This window comes from Dendrobium catenatum, unplaced genomic scaffold, assembly GCF_001605985.2.
Source record: "Dendrobium catenatum unplaced genomic scaffold, ASM160598v2 fragScaff_scaffold_1013, whole genome shotgun sequence".
In the NCBI taxonomy this organism is placed as follows: domain Eukaryota; kingdom Viridiplantae; phylum Streptophyta; class Magnoliopsida; order Asparagales; family Orchidaceae; genus Dendrobium; species Dendrobium catenatum.
This window is the reverse complement of record NW_021319475.1, coordinates 61,378-79,612: the sequence shown is the minus strand read 5'-3', so window position 1 is coordinate 79,612 and position 18,235 is coordinate 61,378. Positions and strand designations below refer to the sequence as shown.

General features: G+C 36.1%; 2 protein-coding genes across 2 annotated transcripts; one reads left to right on the top strand and one right to left on the bottom strand.

Annotated features, from left to right (window-relative positions):
- Positions 1 to 4,171: 4,171 nt before the first annotated feature.
- On the top strand, positions 4,172 to 9,144 carry LOC110105384 (protein TPX2). The gene is made up of 23 exons (XM_020834862.2): positions 4,172 to 4,373; positions 4,681 to 4,760; positions 4,884 to 4,939; positions 5,019 to 5,082; positions 5,182 to 5,234; positions 5,337 to 5,410; positions 5,503 to 5,722; positions 5,811 to 5,913; positions 6,000 to 6,107; positions 6,204 to 6,299; positions 6,535 to 6,708; positions 6,804 to 6,866; positions 6,954 to 7,037; positions 7,169 to 7,245; positions 7,340 to 7,418; positions 7,531 to 7,668; positions 7,750 to 7,836; positions 7,907 to 8,026; positions 8,111 to 8,277; positions 8,363 to 8,471; positions 8,615 to 8,674; positions 8,760 to 8,854; positions 8,978 to 9,144. The coding sequence occupies exons 1-23, from the start codon at positions 4,235 to 4,237 to the stop codon at positions 9,060 to 9,062; spliced, it is 2,331 nt and encodes a 776-aa protein (XP_020690521.1). The 5' UTR covers positions 4,172 to 4,234; the 3' UTR covers positions 9,063 to 9,144.
- A 4,864-nt stretch (positions 9,145 to 14,008) lies between these two features.
- Positions 14,009 to 15,391, bottom strand: LOC110105376 (mucin-7-like). The gene has a single exon (XM_020834849.1). The coding sequence runs from the start codon at positions 15,389 to 15,391 to the stop codon at positions 14,009 to 14,011; it is 1,383 nt and encodes a 460-aa protein (XP_020690508.1).
- Positions 15,392 to 18,235: the final 2,844 nt, after the last annotated feature.

Sequence of the window (18,235 nt, the reverse complement as noted above, 5' to 3'; positions counted from 1 at the left end):
AAGTTGTTTTTGTAAATGCTCTAATAAATAAATATTTTTATATTTCATTTATTAATTCATTTATGTTGCATTGCTTGGGATATCAAAATTATATATTTTCTTTTAATTTTCTCAAAATTCTTATATATTTTGCTTTGATATTAATCTGTCACCTATGACAATGAGTGTGTGAATAGTTTCAAGATAAATAACAATAAAACAAAGTTAAACAAAGAAGCAAAACAACTTCATGAAGAAGTGTTATGATGTCACACAGATCTGTTTGGGATGGCTGCATCGTTCTATAAAGTTGATTGTGAAATTATTATTTGGGATGGCTGCATCATTCTATAAAGTTGATTGTGAAATTATTATGGAGAAAATAATTTTACGACTATTATTGCAAAAAATAGTTTTTTATCACAAAATTTTTGAAAAAATAGTGAGAAAGTGGTAACAAAATAAAATTATAATTGCTATCAGAATGCTAAGCAACCAAAAAGCTATCCCAAACAGATTCTAAGTTGAAAAATTTTACGTAAATGCAACTCTCATTTATTAGTGTGTTCACATGTAATAGTTCATTTTTAAATGAAGGGGATTATTGATGTATGAGCAAACATCCATATGATATGATTGAAGGCCTATGATACTTTCTATATATTGCCATTGATTCTCATTGGGTGGCAAAGAGCTTGTTCATAAGAAATGGTAATTGTGAAGGTTTGCTAGGAATTAATTAATACAAGAACAAGCAATAATATGTTTTGATGTTGCTCCTTCATTATATACTTTATTCCCTTTAGAAGAGGCAGAATTTCCTTACAATTATCACACCATTGGTACTTCTTCTTCTTCTTTTACATTAAAAATAGTAGATGGAATTTCATTTGGGTAGAATTTTGCCTTATTAAATTAGTTTTGGATAATAATTTTAATTCCATTTTTTGCATGTGACAATAATTCATACTGTATAAAATTGTTGGAGTATGACCTCGGGCTATACAATTGGATTAGGATAGAGCTCTTGAGGTGATGGGAGGATGATGAGTGTATGAATGGGGATGTTTTTGGAGTGGGGGTGAGGGGAAGTGGCGGTTGCTGAAAAAAGAGCACTTGTAGATGGGTTTTTAATGGAACTTAGGAGGTAGTGGGGAAATTATTGGGTTCGGACATCCAACACAGCTTAGCGTTTGTACTTCACAGTACCGAATGGTACTGAGCTCGGTACTGTGAAGTACTGAGTTCGGTACTTCACAGTATCGAGTATACTGAGCTCGGTACTGAGCGGAGGGTGATGTGACGCATTTTCATTGGCTCCTGATGGCGTACTGTGATCGGACCCAATAGTTCCCCGGAGGTAGTGAGGGCTCGAATAAGGGTGATTTAGAATGTGTAAGAGAGATGGGGATGTGGTTAAGGGGTTGGAAATGTTGATTCGGTAATTCTGATGAAAGGGAATGAATGACGTTGAGATTTCTCTAAGGTTTTTGAGGAATTTTGGGAAGAAAGGTGTGAGTAAGTCATGAAATGTGAGGTCTAAATTGAGAGGTGTAGTTTTATTTGTTTTAGACTAGTCCTGGTAGCTCCCCAACAATATTTCAATGACTTCTTTGTTAGGACACTAGTTGAATTTCTTTGTATCTTTAAAGTAAAAGAGAGGTTTAGAAAAGGATTTATGATTGAACTTGAGGGGTATTTATAGACTTGAATCAATCAATGTGTTAACCATATATAAAATCAACATAATCAGTCTTAATTGATATGTCAACTTATATGGATAACATTTTTTTTCCTTATTATTTTATGAATTTATTCAAATATAATAGAAACATAAATTATAAGTATACACAATATCACCTAGATCGGCTCACCAAATCTCATGGACCACAAAGAACAAGAGATAGTGCAATTTCATCAATTGAAGAGGATAAAATTGCCACAAAGAAGCCGTGGCCAAAATATACAATGTTCTCACAAATTAGTTCAAATTGCCTAAGCTGTGTCAAAATGAGTTGACAGGGTGAAATTAACTTGACCTGAATCTAGTCAACTCGAGTAAACTGTTTAATAAAAAGGTCAGAAGATGGACTCAAAATTGACCCTCAAGCAACCCGAATGACCTAAAACCAATTCTTTCAATCCGTTTTGGTTAAAAAAAATAATAAGTCATCAGCTATACATTTTAGTTTATTTGATCAGAAATAAGAGTAACATACTCACAAGCAAAAAGAATTTAAGGAAAAAAATATTAAGAATGTTATTTCGGGTTAAAAGCGGGTTTGCATGTCGACTAAACCCAACCCATTTAATAAGCGAGTCGAAATTTCAAACCTAAACCCAACCCATTTATTAAACTTGTCAACCCAAGGTCCCAAACTCAAATTTTTCAGGTCATATTATTTATTAATACCATACTAAGCTATTTGAAACATTTTCTATTGCGCTTGCCAAGATCTATGCAACCTCAGGATTTAAAATTGTTGGGTCAACTTGCCAAATGAAGTATCATTATATCTCTATGTAATTGAAAAGCTATAAGCTAGCTAAACTTATTGATGTTACAACAACCATTGATTAAGTCTTGTTGTATCATTATGCCTCTATCAAACCTATAATTAAGGAAAAATTATTAGGTCCGGACACCAGATGTAGCTCTACATCCGGACGCCAATAACATATCGCCACGTGCTCTTACTCTTTACCGCGCGGCCCGACAACCTGACCCAGACTGGAACCCGGTATTGCTATGTTCGGGTATTGCTAGGTATTGCTCGGTATTGCTAGGTATTATTTGATATTGCTTGGCAATAACGAGAAAAACCGTTATGTCAAGACCAATACCTAGCAATGCGGAGAAATACAGAGCAATACCTAGCAAAACCAGGATATTGCTAGGTATTGCTCAATATAACTCGATATTATTAGGTATTGGTCTTGACAGATTGGTATTTCTCGTTATTGTCGAGCAATATCGAGCAATGCCTAGCAATACCTAGCAATACTTCGGTCTGCACAAATCAGCCAATACATAGCAATACCGGGTCCGGGTCGTCGAGCCGCGCGGTAAAGAGTAAGAGCACGTGGCTACATGTTATTGGCGTCCGGATGTAGAGCTACGTCAGGTGTCCGGACCTAATAATTTTTCGTAATTAAGGGCTTTGAAAGTAAGCCAAATACTTTTTTATTATTAATTGAAATTCATGAACTTCTCTCTTTAAACTCTTTTTATACTTATTAGTAAATTTTAGTAGTCAAAGATAGATTTAAATCACAAAAAATAATTATTTAATAGAAATATTTTCTTATTCTTATATATACCACTTGTTAAAACTTTTTTCACTAACAAAAAAAAAATACAAGTAATAAAACTAGCAAAAATTGAACCTCGAATACCTTTTCACTATAAATAGTTTTTGTGACTTCAAAATTTTCACATCATTCATTTTATTATTTAAACAAGAAATTTTTTGCAAATAATTCCATTTTTAAAGAAATGAGTTTATTTTTTAATATTTTATTGAATAACTAAAACTAACTCCTTAAATAAATTTATAAATGATAGATTGTAATTGAATTCGGGTTTTTAGCTTCCTATTTTAGTTCTTAATAATTGATGAGAAATTGAGAATGAATAATGTCTCTTAAAGTGTATTGCTCTTCACCTGATAATCTTCATGAATAAAAAAATGACAAATAAAAATACTAATTATTTAGATTTGAGAAAACAAACTGAAAAAAAAAAAAAAAAAAGATTTTATTTGGAACATTTTTTTTATTGTTTCTTATAGTAGATTTTATAGGTTTAAAAATATAAAAGATTTTCCAGAAAAAAAAATTAGGCTTTGTTTATGACGGTTTTCTTATTGCTTCTTAAAATTATTTTTTATTAAAAAAATTAAGACTTAATTTGGGACGATTTTATTATTGCTTATTACTAAATATTCACTAATAGTGTTTGGCACTAGTGGGCCCTACTCTCGTGAGAGAACCGTTGTGGGTGGTAATGACCAATGAGGTATATCTCCGCATCTCTCCATGTTCCCTTTCAGACCCCGATTTCAAAAAAATAAAATAAAATTTGACCGTTAAAGTCGACCGTTGCGCTCTACACAAATAAGCAAATAATCCCCATTATTGTAAAAAAGAAAGAGCCTTAATTGCTTTCGCCCGAGTTCAAGACTCCTCACGCTCTCTCGGCGTAACCCTGAAACCCTAAGTCAGAGACCTTAGAAACCTCCTTCCTGTAGTTCCCATGGAAGCCAATCTCCAGGTCGACGATACGTACGAGTTTTCGGCTCCTCGCTTCTTTGATTTCCTCAACAAGGAGACCGAGGTGCAGATCCAAGAGGCCGAGCGATGGTTCGAGACCTCCCTCAGCTATGGCCCTTCCCGTAAGTCTTCACTTTGCTTCCATATTTTTTTCACGATTTTGAATCTTATATACTAAGGTTCCGTCCTGAGATGTTCGAAACTAGAAAAGATTGGATCTTGATTGGTTTAATCGTTCATCGATCTAACAAAGAGATTTTTATGTTTTTTTTATACCTGAACAGTTTTGAGAAACTATCTCGAGATTGGACTATAGAAGATCTTGATAGAGCTTACTAGCTTAGTGGTTTATGCTACGAGTTTTTCTTGACTGTTTCACATTTTAGTTAGCAATAAATGGCTAATTCCAATTTTCTTTTATTTGGATAGCTTCCATGCCAAAGATAAGGAAGGGTAGACCGGTTATAGATTGTCCTTGCGATATAGGATTTGAAGAAAAAATCCAGAAGGTAATTCTTTTAACGCAGCCCATTTTCCTTTTTCTTCTTTGTCAAAGAATCAATCAAAGATAATGTTTGAATGTGTTTCAATGATGAAAGCAATGATTATAATTGTCGTTGCGTTTATGGCAGGAGCCAGAGGCTGTAGAAGCAGGCAACCACGGAGCTGAACAAGATTCCAACGCCAAGTAAGAAAGCTGGTACTTTTGTTATCATTATTGATTTCGCTTAAATCTTTTTAGATTCATTTAATTTCTTGTGATATAGTGCTGGTGAGCTGCAGATCACTGTGGACATCGAAGTAATTGATAGAAACGGTTCTTTTGGATTTGTAAGTGAAGTTACCTCACATAAGTAGGAGAATGCCATCAATTTTCCAATTTTAGAGTTCAATTTTTCGTTCTTCTGAAATCCATTGTCTGCTCTCTAGGCTTCTGACGCTAAGCTCAGTGGAAGTAATATTGTTCGTGAGGAAGATAAGATGTGTGTGCTCCTCTAGACAACACTTTGTCAGTTTTTTTTTTCTTTTTAAGCCCATACAAACTGAGGATGACTTACTTACTTTTATTTTCATCCTTATTGCAGTTCAACATCAGAGGTCTGCCTCAATTGTGATTCTACATTCGCATTTCCGGTTCTTGATGTGGCTGCAGCCCCAGGTATCAATAATCAAGATATAAACCTTCTCATTGATTTCTTTTCTACAACCACTTCCTTCAAATATTATGCCGATTTGCTTACAACTCTGCAGCTACAATCACCAAATCGGGCCAAGATAGTAAGGAGTTTGTAAATGGAGCTCTCACTCCAAAATTTCTAAGGCCCCAAGAAATGTCGGTTCCAAGGGGTTCGAGAAATCAAACAGCTAAAAAGGAAGCTAGCTTGATTAAGCAACCTTCTGGATTAAAGCCTAAGAACTGCACTCCTGCTCAACCCACTGGAGCCATCAAGCCCCAAAAGAGCACCACCAAGTAAGTGACAATGCTTTCATTTTGTTCTTTCACTTTCCAAGCTTGGTTACATGCTTGCCCTCTATAACGTTTTCTTTCTCTTTAGCAGATGTCCTGGTAGTATCCGTGCAAAAAATGCAATATCTATTGATATTTCTCAGGATAATCAAGCCATTAAGAGGCAGAAACTGGAAGGCGGAGGTTCTAAGAAAGTAAGTGTTATATTTTGATCATAACATCTTCTGAACTTATTCTACTAGATTGTGTTAACATAGTTGTATGATTTCATTATTCTCAGATACACAATGTCAAAGCTCCAGTGTTGCTGCACAAATCCAAGCCAGGTTTATCTGGAGGAAATGAATTTTTTACTTTAGGTATTAAAGGTCATCAAGAGCAACGCAAGGTATCCACATAACCCAAATGTTATTTTACGTGAATGAAGTTAGCATATCTGTATGGTCTATTAGCTGCAAACTGTAATTAGAGATTTTTGGTACAGGAAGTAGCACCATACGTTTCTACTGCAGAGATGGTTCAGAAGTTTCAGTCTAGAACCAGAGAAATTGAGCTACCACAGAATAGATCATTTTCACAGGTTTGATACATTTGGATGAATTTCTCTTTGCTCTTAAATTAGAACTTTAGAGACTTGTTTGGCTGGTGATTTGATGTGAAGGAAATTTGTGCTGACGATGAATCAACCATGAATATATATCAAACTTTTTTTTTTAATGTTCTAAAATACTTATTATCCATTACAAAGTGATCTCTTTATGTTAAGAATATTTGAAGTGGCTTGAAGGATTGATAAATCACTTGTTCCTAATCAGGATACATTTAGCTCAATTCAAATGAGGCCAAAACTTACCTTGACAAGGCCAAAAGAACCAGAACTTGAGACAGCTCAACGAGTTCGAGCCGTAAGGATTAAGAGCTCCGCTGAGCTTGAGGAGGAGATGTTGGCGAAGCTGCCAAGGTTTAAAGCTCGTCCATTAAACAAGAAGGTCAGATTAGTTTCTTTGCAAAATGCAATTTTTTTCCTTCATAAGTTTCTGCTTTTGGTTTTCCAATTGCATAACGTAATTTGTTCCCTGTTCAGATTCTTGAAGCTTCATCACTACCAATACTGCCCAGAAGCACTCCCCAACTGCCAGATTTTCATGTAACAAATAGATTCTCAAGCTACATGGTTGTTGTGAAATCGAGGTCTTGTTATATAAAAGCTTTATTTTCTGTTCAATCTTTGTAGGAATTTCACTTGAAGACCATGGAAAGAGCAAATCAACATGCTGAAACAGCTTCTGTTTTCTCTTCAGCTGATGCTTCTTCTCAGGTATAAAACATTGTTCAAGTTGAAAAAAATGACAAATAACATTTTATTGTTTGTCTCATCTACATTAGGATCTTAGGTGAATTCTCTAAGTTTTTTTTAGCATAATATTGAGTGACATTGTTTTGTAACAGAGCCACTGCAAACCCTTGAAGCTTACTGAACCAAGACCACCTATTCTTGAGACTTCATTAAGGGCACGGCCAACGAAGTATGAATCTTTCAAACTTGAAAAGCCATATAATCTAGAATTGCGCTTAACTAAATATTTCCTCATTTCATCCATGATTTATTTGGAAACATAGGACAAAGAGCTCACAGGAACTGGAGCTGGAGGAATTTGAAAATATTCCCAAGTTTAAGGCCAGGCCACTCAACAAGAAGGTTTGTGTGTTGTCACATTGTTTACATAGATAAAGTTTTTTTTTGTTTTCTTTTTATACAAGTTCGGACTTCATTATTCCTACATGTTGTCTCAAAGTATATCAAAATGCAGATTTTTGAAAGTAAGGGAGATCTCGGATTACTCTGTCAATCCAAATCACAAATTACAACTCCACAAGAGTTCCATTTTGCTACGAATGATAGGTTGGGCCCTCCACCTTCAACTATGATGATAGAGAACTTTGACAAGGTATGTATATATGAGAAACTTGTTAGCTTTGTATATATTTGAAGTAGAAATATGACTGACGTTGTTTTCTCCCTTTACCAGCTTTCACTTTATTCGGACTCTTCTCATCATAGCCAACAAGGCATTCCCAAACTCACAAAGCCAAATCCTTTCCATCTGCATACAGAGGTTTGTTAAACATAGAGTTCAAATTCCAAGCAGCCAAAAATGATCATTTATACTAAATTTAATTTTTCAGGAAAGAGGACTTGAGAAAGAGAAATTGTTTACAATTCAAATCTTACAAAAGCAGTTGGAAGAAGAGAAAGCTAGGATTCCCAAGGCGAATCCTTATCCTTATACTACGGATTATCCTGCTGTAAGAGAGAATTTCTTCCTTCCATTCATTTTGAAAATTAGTTAGTCATTTGTATTTTACTTATATGTCACCAAAACCTCTTAGATGCCACCAAAACCTCAGCCGAAACAAAGCACAAAGCCAGTGGCTTTCCACTTGGATAGCATAATCAGACATGAAGAGGAGATGCACAAAATGAGAGAAGAGAGGGAAAGAATGGAAAGGGAGGAGGCAGAGAGAAGAATATTCATAGCACATCCTATAATGAAAGAGTCTGTGTCGTATAGGATAATTTTCATCAGCTTTTCAATGTACATTCAAATATATTTTAAATTAATGAATGTCTCTCTATGACAGGGATCCCATTCCACTTCCAGAAAGAGAACGAAAGCCTCTCACAGATGTCCAGGAGTTTGTATTGCATGTGGATCATAGGGCTGTGGAAAGATCTGAATTTGATAAGAAGGTAAGAGAATATTGAGTTGTGTTTCTGAGTTAAAATCTTCTATGATATTCAGAAAAGAACTAAAATGCATAAGTATTTGTGAAATTCGGCTCATAGAGCGCGCAATGGAATTATCTTTATGAATTCTCAAATTATGATTGCAGATGAAAGAGAGAGAATTGACTGGCAAAAGAATTAGGGAGGAGCAGGAGAATGCAAAGATGGTAAAAAACATTGCATTGTTTATTTATCATTAACTATATTGTGCGCTTCTCATAATTTTTATTTTTTGAAAAAATAAATAAATAGATTGAAGAAGAAAAAGTAATCAAACAGATGAGAAGAACAATGGTGCCACATGCCAGGCCTATTCCCAAGTTTGACAATCCATTCCACCCCCAAAAGTGAGCAAATTATATACAATTTTTTGTTACTTTCCACCCTTAAAAGTGAGCAATTTATATACTTTTTTGCTCTCATTGCATCTTAAGGAGCTAAAAGTACTTTAAAATGTGCTGTTAATTCAGGTCAACAAAGGAAAAAACAAAACCCAAGTCACCGAAGCTGCTTGTAAAGCAAAGAGAAAGGAAGCATGCAGTTCACTTGAGATGATATTTTTGAAGCTGTGTTGAAAGAGACAATTTAATTCTACTTCAGTGTATACTAGTTGACTATATCTATATCTTTTCTTCTTCTTGTTTGTTTCCTTCAAACAGCCGAACTATTTTAATAGTAGAAGTATCTAGTCTTCATTGCCTTCATTCATTGAAAGCTTTTTCATAACAAGCTATGAATTGGAGATGATTGGCTGAGTTTGACTAAGACCTACCTCCTATTTATTTTTTTCTAAAGTTAAGGAAGAAATATTATCAAAGATAGGCAAAAGCTTCATTGTGAAAATGCCAAATCAACAATATTTTATCTCCACACCATTAGTGAAAAGTGAAAAAGAAATCATCATTAGATCTGAGTAAATTTTTAAGAGAGAAATATGATATATGTTGGTACAATATGATTTCTATCATTAGGAGTAATATCTGATGTAATCAATGGAGTGTAAGATTCTTTAACATAATCAATGGAGTGTCTAAGACAAGAAAAATTATTTTGTGAGGATCCTGACGGCGTTTGAAAATGAATGAGAGAGCACTACCTCATATATTTGTTGTGTACTTGTGCTGTGTACCAGATGATGTGGTGCGCTCTCATTCGTCTCCTGACGGTCCGGTATCCGCACAGAATAATTTCTGGTCAGACAGATGAGTACATGGTATATATATATATATAATTTCTTGCAAGCTACTTATATAAGTAATAAATGAGCATATTTCAATACATATTTAAATGATTCTATTAGTGCTCATACTCATCCTTTTTTTTTTTGGGAAAATTTGGGGCTTAGCCCTTTCATTAAAAAAAATTGTTACAAGTAAAGTAAGAACCAAAACTATAACTCCCTAACTAAAAAAGTAGTTAAGGAGTTCAAAAAGGGAAATTACATAACAGCAAAAAAACAAAATTGGCTTGAAGCCATAAAGGACTCAGGCTGTCCTGCCAATATCGAATTGAACGGCTTTGAGAAGGGACTGGGCAGGACAAAAACCCCTGGTTGCCAGAGTGACCGTCCAAGGGGTAGCTGAAGAATCAGCATTCATCATCGTCCTTTTAAAAATTAATCTCCCCAGACTATCTGTGTAAAGGGCCAAAAACAGACACCCCCAAAAAGTAGAAGCAAATGCCAGCAGCAGAATCGTCAACTTAGTGGGTTCAAAGAGGAAAGAACCCACATAACAGCCATGAAATTCAATAGTGTCGCTAAGAAGCAAGTTCCCCAGAAAAAAGGTGTAGTTAACGGATGCAGCAGAATTATCAGTCCACAGGCAACAACATAACCAACACATCCATATACTGTAAAGAATCAACTCAACCACGCATAATTTGAAATAAATCACCCTCCAGAATATCACCCAGATGAAGAGAGGAGGAGAGAAACCGACCCAACCAGAATACGGTAAGCAGCTATTATAGGAGAGTAACAAACCGTCTTTTAAGATCATCAAATCGTTTCCAGAATTTAACCTTGGTAAGAATAGCATGACGAATAGTGTGTATAAGGTAAGATGGACTTTTCCATTCATTCTCAAACCTTCTTGAGTTCCTTTCACGCCATAAGAAGTAAATGGTGCAGCAAATAGTGAAAAAACAAAAGTTTTTCTCCCAATTACAGAAATCCAGAGAATCATCAAAGTGTTGAAATGTCTGCATCAAATTTGGCCTTAGAAGAAAAGCACCCAGTGACGGCAAAAGAGAGGAGATGACAGTGAATGAGAAGTCACAATTGAAAAATAAATGAGAATGACAATCTCTACCATTAGAACAAAAGGAGCAAGCAGCATTAACATCAATCCCTCTCACAATAAGATGATCAGCAGTTTTCAATTTACCGAGCATAGCCATCCAGGCATAAGACGAAAATCGGAGTGATTTATTCTTATGCCAAATAAATTTATGCCAGAGTACTTCCTCTAATAAACCAAAATAATTATTGTAAAAGGTAGAGAATGATGGATTAAGAGAACCATCCCAGAAAATCTCCAAATTCTCGCTAAAGCTACATTCCAAGAGTTCTGATAGCAGCAAGTTAGGAGTGGAAGAAGGAAGCATCCATCCATTGCAGTTAGTGTAGCAATTCACAAAACCTTTCTCAAATTTAAAGTGAGGCATAATATCTTTAAGAGCTTTACCATTGCACCAATGATCCCATTCCATAGATAAATTGCAATCTTTAGAAGCAGAAAAAGAAAGTTTTGTTTTAATCAAAATAGCAGTATCATGAATCTTTTTCCAGAATTTCGATGCAGAAGTAGAAATAGGCTTCCAAGGGGATATATATTTATGTCTAAACCAAGCCATAACCATGTTATCCTTAGTGAAGAATCTCCATAAAAAAGAGCAGTGATTGGCATGAATTTGGGCATCAATTGACGGAATACCAATACCTCCCAAAGAAGTAGGCAAAGCAGTAGAACTCCAAGAGATCAAATGGAGCTTTTTCTCATTGATCTTGCCATGATAAAGGAACCGTGAGCAAAGTCTAGAAATGACTTTACAACAAGCTTTGGGTATAATGGAACCCCTAATCCAGTAGGCAATAGAATTTGCAATGGTGAATTTAATGAATTGGACCCTACCTGCAAAAGAAAGAAATTTAACTTTCCAGCCATCCAGTAGAGTAAAAATTTTACTCGCGAGTGGCTGGAAGTGAGTATAATTGAGGCGGCAAGTAGAAATAGGAATCCCCAGGTAATTAAGGTAAGAGCACTGATTGGAGATTCCCAAGCAATCACAAATGGAGGCAGCGTTGGAGACATCCTTGGAGAAAATGATAGAGCTTTTAGAATGATTTATGAAAAGCCCAGAAGCGTTAGAGAAGTCAGAAATGGCTTTCGCAAGAGATGCAGCATTTGGAGTAGAAGCTTTGCCAAAAACCAGAACATCATCAGCATAAAGAAGATGCGTAATGGAAAAACCTTTCATTTTTGTGCCCAGAAAATTCAGATTTCCATTCTCTAAGGTACAGGAGAAGCCATCCATAGCAATGCAAAACAGTAAAGGAGATAACGGGCACCCTTGCCGTAAACCCGAGGATGAGCTGAAGAAACCATTCAAAGCTCCATTAAAGCAAATGGAAAAATAGACATTTGTAATGCAACCTTTAACCCATTTAATGAATAACTCAGGGAAACCTTTTTGTCTAAGTCTTTGGAAAAGAAAATCGTGTGAAACAGTATCAAATGCTTTGAGGATGTCCAACTTAGCACAAAAAGAGTTGTTAAAGCCTTTTAAAATTTCCGAAGCTAAGAGAATATTGTCTGTTGAGCAACGATCTTTGATGAACCCCGTTTGACTTTCATGAATGATGGTGGGTAAAACCACCTTTAATCTATTAGCCACCAGCTTGGCTATGATTTTATACAGCACATTGCACAGAGAGATAGGGCGGAAGTCGGATATGGAAGAAACATGTGCCCCTTTGGGAATTAACGCCAAAGCCGTAGCTTTAACACTTCTAGGTAAATAACCAGTGTTGTAGAATTCCATGACAGCCTTACAAATGACAGGACCAGTGATATGCCAGGTTCTTTTATAGAAAGCAAAGGAGTAACCATCCGGACCTGGTGTAGAGGAATCACACCCACTAAAAACAGCCAATTTTATCTCCTCAAAGGAAAAAGGGGCAGTCAAAGGATTAACCATGTCTTGAGGAATGCAGTTACCCGGATTAATGTCAAAATCCTCAGCATTTGAAGGTTTAGGGGAGTTGAAGAGGGTTTTAAAGTGACGGATGAAAGCAGAAGCAATCCCATGAGTAGTATTATAAGTGCCATGTTCATCGGAAATTTCATAAAGGTTGTTGTGGTTTTTCCTGGCCCGAATTTTAGCATATAAGAAACCTAAGTCATCCACATCTTGAGACATCCATTTTGCTTTAGCACGTTGGGAAATCCAAGAAGCCCAAGAGGCTTGAAGACTAGTGAGATTGCTGTTAATTTGTTTCAATGAGGAGTTCAAGGTAAGATCCAATGGCGTATTCTGAATTTGCTGTAAACAGAAAATCTGTTTATTCTTAAGATCCAAAATTTGATTAGATAAGTAATTGGAAGAAAACCACTCCCTTTTCCTTAAAGCATATTTGAGAGATTGTAGACAGTGATGGAGATGACATATGGGTCCCTTATGTGTAGGTTGAGAAAAAGTTGAAAGGACCTCATCCCAAAAGCCGTCCATAAATTTCTAGTAATTCTTAAATAAAAACCGGTTGGGCAACCTGCTATTAGAGGACAAGGAAGTGATAAGGGGAGAGTGGTCTGAACCGGTAGGAGGAGCAACCTTGTAGTGAGCCAAAGGGAAATGATCAAGAAAACAGGAGTTGACCAAAACTCTGTCAAGCTTGATATGAATGGGGTCGTCTGCTCTCTGATTATGCCAGGTGAAAAAAAACCCAACTGATGCAAGGTCATGAAGACCACAGTCAAAGATAGTCCCATTAAGCTCTTGAAGTTTGCTAGTGGGCACGGGGTTACCACCAGCCTTCTCATTGTGAAATCTGTAGCAATTGAGGTCTCCCATAACCAACCAAGGAAGCGGGGAAGACGGGACCAACTCCCTAATTTTATTCCAAAGAGAAACCCTGTCTTCAAAATTGTTAGCGGCATAAATGACAGAAACCTGAAAAGGGGGAAGTGATCCCATAGAGATAACCCCATGAATCAGTTGAGAGGAGAGAAAAGTTGGAGTAAAGGAGACAAATGAAGGGTCCCATTTAATCCAAATCCTCCCTAAAGAAGAACATCCAAAATTGTGACAATGCGATTCATTGTCAAAAACTCTGTGAGAGTTGAGAAACCAAGCGTCATCAGCTGAGGAAGGAAGTATCTTAGCTTCCAAAAGACATAAGAATTTCAGGTTCTGAACCCGAACCAAATCTCTGCACATCAAAACTTTATCGGGTCTGTTAAACCCCCTTATGTTCCAACAAGCTAAATTGGGATAAGACATTAGGATTTAGATTTTGAATTTTTGGCTTTTTTGGTGGATTTCCCTCTAGTATTCTTAGAAGGAGGGGAGGATTGGGTAGATTTGGTATTCGATTTTGTAGAAGGAGGATTTGAGGATTTAGTGGATGAGGAAGTCGGAGAAGGGATATTAAGGTTAGGGTTCTCAGAAACTGGCGGGATGAAATCCAATTCAGTGGGAGAGGAAGTGGGGGGGTCTTCCTCAAGTAGGGCTTTGAATTTGTTAGAGGTGGTAAGGTTCAAAGTGGATGAACCAATGAGAATGTTAGGGATCAAAGGAGTTTCAGTGGAAGAAGAAGCTTCCAGAGCGGAGTCTTCATTTGGTGAGTTGAGATTGGGGATGATGATTGACTTATCTTTATTGGTAACAGTGTGAGTGGGGTCCTCAATGTGGTCGGAAGTGGTACAAAAATTGGCTTGGCATTCAGGTTGGGTTTGCTGAACAGAGGGGTTGGTATCAGCAATAATGTTGTTTTGTGGGTTTGTAGAAAGAGGGAGTTCAAGGAGTGGCGGTTGCGAAGGAGGTTTGGAATTATTCCTTGAATTGGGACGAGGAGGACGGCTGGAGCTTCTCCCACGAGGACGTGGAGGAAGGATAGCGGGTTTGGGGGGGTTCGGATTCTTTGGGCAGAGAGAGTAAGGATGAACAAGGGAACGACATCCTTCACAAGGAGTGGGTTTCCAGTCGTAAACCACTCTGAGATTTAAGTCTTCACCGTCAATTTCCAACGGGATTTCCTCAGGAAGGGGCGAATCTTTGGAAATAAGAACGCAAACACGTGCAAAAGTAAGACGAGATCTCTTAGCAGTAAGAGAATCAACAGTCAATGGTATACCAATATAGCTTGCTATCTTTGAAATTCCAGTAGGGGTCCATAGAGCCAAAGGAAAATCAACTATCTTTATCCAAATGGGAATGGAAGCATTCTCATCCCTCTTTGGCTTAAACTTGGGAGACCATTTTTGCAAAATGAATGGTTTCCCAAGTAAAAACCAAGGCCCACCAGACCAAACAGCATCATAATCCTCTTGGGATGAAAATTTAATGATAAAAAAGCCATCAGCAAGCGATAACAGAGAGATCGCACCTTTTAAAGGCCAAACCTTTCTCATAGCCGTTAAAAGCCGCTCGTAGTAAGGACGCTGGCCCAGAGAGTATCCGACCAGCGAGAAGGTCCAAAGCGAAGAACCCTCAGAAAGATCATCCCCGCGAAAAGAGAGCTTAGGTTTTGGCGGGTAAAAAATTACCGGGAAAGGCTCAGGAATGGCTGTCGGGGAGGCAGTTGTTTCAGCGTAAGAAAGCCCTAAAACGGGAGGAGCGGAGGAGCCAGGAAGGCCTGGAAAATCCTTCGGATCGAAAGCCATCCGAAGGGGGGAGAGGGGAAAACCTCTCCCGAAGGGAGGAGAACGCCGGCAAAGGGATTAGGGTTTCTCCAGAGCAAAAAGATCAGCTCTTTAGGAGATTGATTTAAAGGAGCAATTCATTTTGGCCTTCTGCACCCTGATCCTTTGTACCAGTTTGTTCTATTGGTCCAATATGCTGTACCCGCTCATACTCATCCGATCACTTATTTTTTTGAGTCATTGATTGAGTGCCTCAAATAACCGATGATGAAATTCTATTATTTTTTATTTACTTTTTCTCATAAAATAAATTGTTTTTGAATAAATAATCTAAAACATGCCATTGGGAGTTAATATGAGAGAATTTTTTTTCTTTCAGGAGTTCAAATTGTCTATTTCAAATGAATGGTTGTGGTCTTTTTCTTGGAAAAATCAAAAAGGATGTAGATATTATTTTAGTTTATTAGCATATCACATCATTTTTAGTTTACCAAACAACTTCTAAATTTTTGAAAATACTTTATTCTTTTAAGATTTTGATTATTTGAATTTATGATTTTTTTGTTGAAAGCTTAAGCTCCCAATTAAAAAAAAATGAAATTTCTATGTATTCAAAATACTAAAGGAGTAAGAAGTATATTTAATGGAATATAAAAATTATTTAAAATTATTTAGAAAGGCAGATATTAAGTTTTTAAATATTAAATTTTGATAAATCAAAGAAAATCAAATTGAACCTAATTATCTATATATAATATATCTTAAGCCACCTAATTTTCGACCCGTTTGCCTAACCGGGTCGGGTTAGGGTCGACCCGTTTGAACCCGGGTCAGTTCCGGGTCCGACCCGAACCCGACCCGTGATCCGAAATTGACACCCCTAGAAAATAATATATATTTTCATATTTATCATATGTAAAAGTAAAACCGAATTGAATAGAATGAAGTAAAATGAATTTAAATTGTATCAAACAATTCTATTAATAATTTTTAGTTTTCAACTCTAATTAATTCTTTTTTTCTTTTTTTACTTTCCTAAATTAATGGTATTTTACTCTAAATTAATGGTATTCGATCTGCAAAACTTCATAATAATTTTTATAAAAAGCTGCAATTGCCCAAAACAACCTATTAGAGTTTCTTTGGGACGGTTGCAACATTTTATAAAGTTGACTGTGAAGTTATTGTGGAAAAAGTAACGTAGGCTTTGTTTGAGGAAGCTTATTGATTGTTTTTATGGAAGGAAAAATAGCCAATAAAAATAACGTAAGTTTGGATGATAGCTTCCAAACAGTTTTTTTTTAAAAAAATTTTCACTACAGGAAAAATGGCAAATACCGGCAGTTTTCACCGGCGGTTTATAGACCGTCGGTATTACCGACGGCTCCGCCGGCGGTTCAGCCGTCGGACTGTATTGACGGTTAAATCGGCGGCTTAGCTACGATACACCGTCGGTATTACCGACGGTTTATAAACCGCTGGTAAACCGCCGGATATCAACATTAACCGGCGGTTACAATACCGGCGGCCTAACCGCCGGAAGACCGACGGTTAAAATTCAGGTAGTCACCGGCGGTATTGGCCGCCGGCAAACCGCCGCAAAAATAAACCGCCGGTAAAAAGCCGTCGGAAATGGTTTCCTACGCCGTTTTTACCTGCGGTTAACAAACCGCCGTGAGACCGCCGGTAAAGTTAAAAACCGCCGGTAAATCTACACTAACCGCCGGAAAAAACCGCCGGTTTTCAGCGTTTTTCCTGTAGTGTTTATCTCTAAAAACTAGTTTCTTAAAAGCATATTTAAAATTGTGGTTGAAAAAAAAAAAGGCTTTTCAAAGTATACAGAGAAAAACATAAGCTTTACCAAATAAGGCCTGGACAGCTTGGTGAATTAATACGTCTAGTCACCGGACATCTGGACACCCAATCCAGATGCGCCATGTCATCTGAATATACTGGGTCCCGGTGCATTTTGATGATGTGTCACATATGAATTGGTGTCCGGACGAATCTGAACACCGGACGTAATAATTTGCCCGACTGCTAGATTGTAAAAAACAGACTTTCACTACAAAGATTTTTAGAAAAAATTTAGAAAATAACAAAAAAATAGTAACTAAGCAAAATTATGAATATTATCTTAAAAATAAAGCATCAAGAAACCAAACTCAAATAATAATTTTGAGATAGTTATCTAATGTAGAGGTAGAAATGTCTTGATTAAAAAAAATTAATTGTTGTAATTAAAAATCAAACAATAATATTGTTATAGCTATCATGCTTTAATATATCTAAATATAAATTTTTCATCACAAATATTTAAAAAAAATAACAAAAAATTATATTCAAACTGAACTATCTTAATATAAATGTAATGGATTTGATCCATTATCTTCTAATATAAAAAATAGCTAATCAGGGCTTCAATTTGCAAATATAAAAAGGCTGGAAGCTAGATCATATTTTTATATAATATTTCATATATGTCCAATGTCATATATTTTAAATAAATTTATATATTTTGACAAGCCTGGGCATATATGAAATAATTTATACAAATATTTGCATATGCTTTCAACCCTGAGAAGTCCATAAATGTAAAATTTTGAAAATGGCTTAATTATTTATTTATTTCCATGTTACACAGGTCTTTCGTGTTGAACCTTCTGGGATGACTTTTCCTTTGTTGTCAGCTTGTTTAATTGATAAAAAATTTGAAAATTATTCTCAATAATTGAATATAATTTTGGCAAAATTTAAAAGCAAATATAAAATTGTTTTTTAAATGAAAATAGCCCTATTTACCCTTATAAAAAATCTTAGAAATTATTTTAATGGATTTTTTAAAAAAGAGATTTATCATTGATT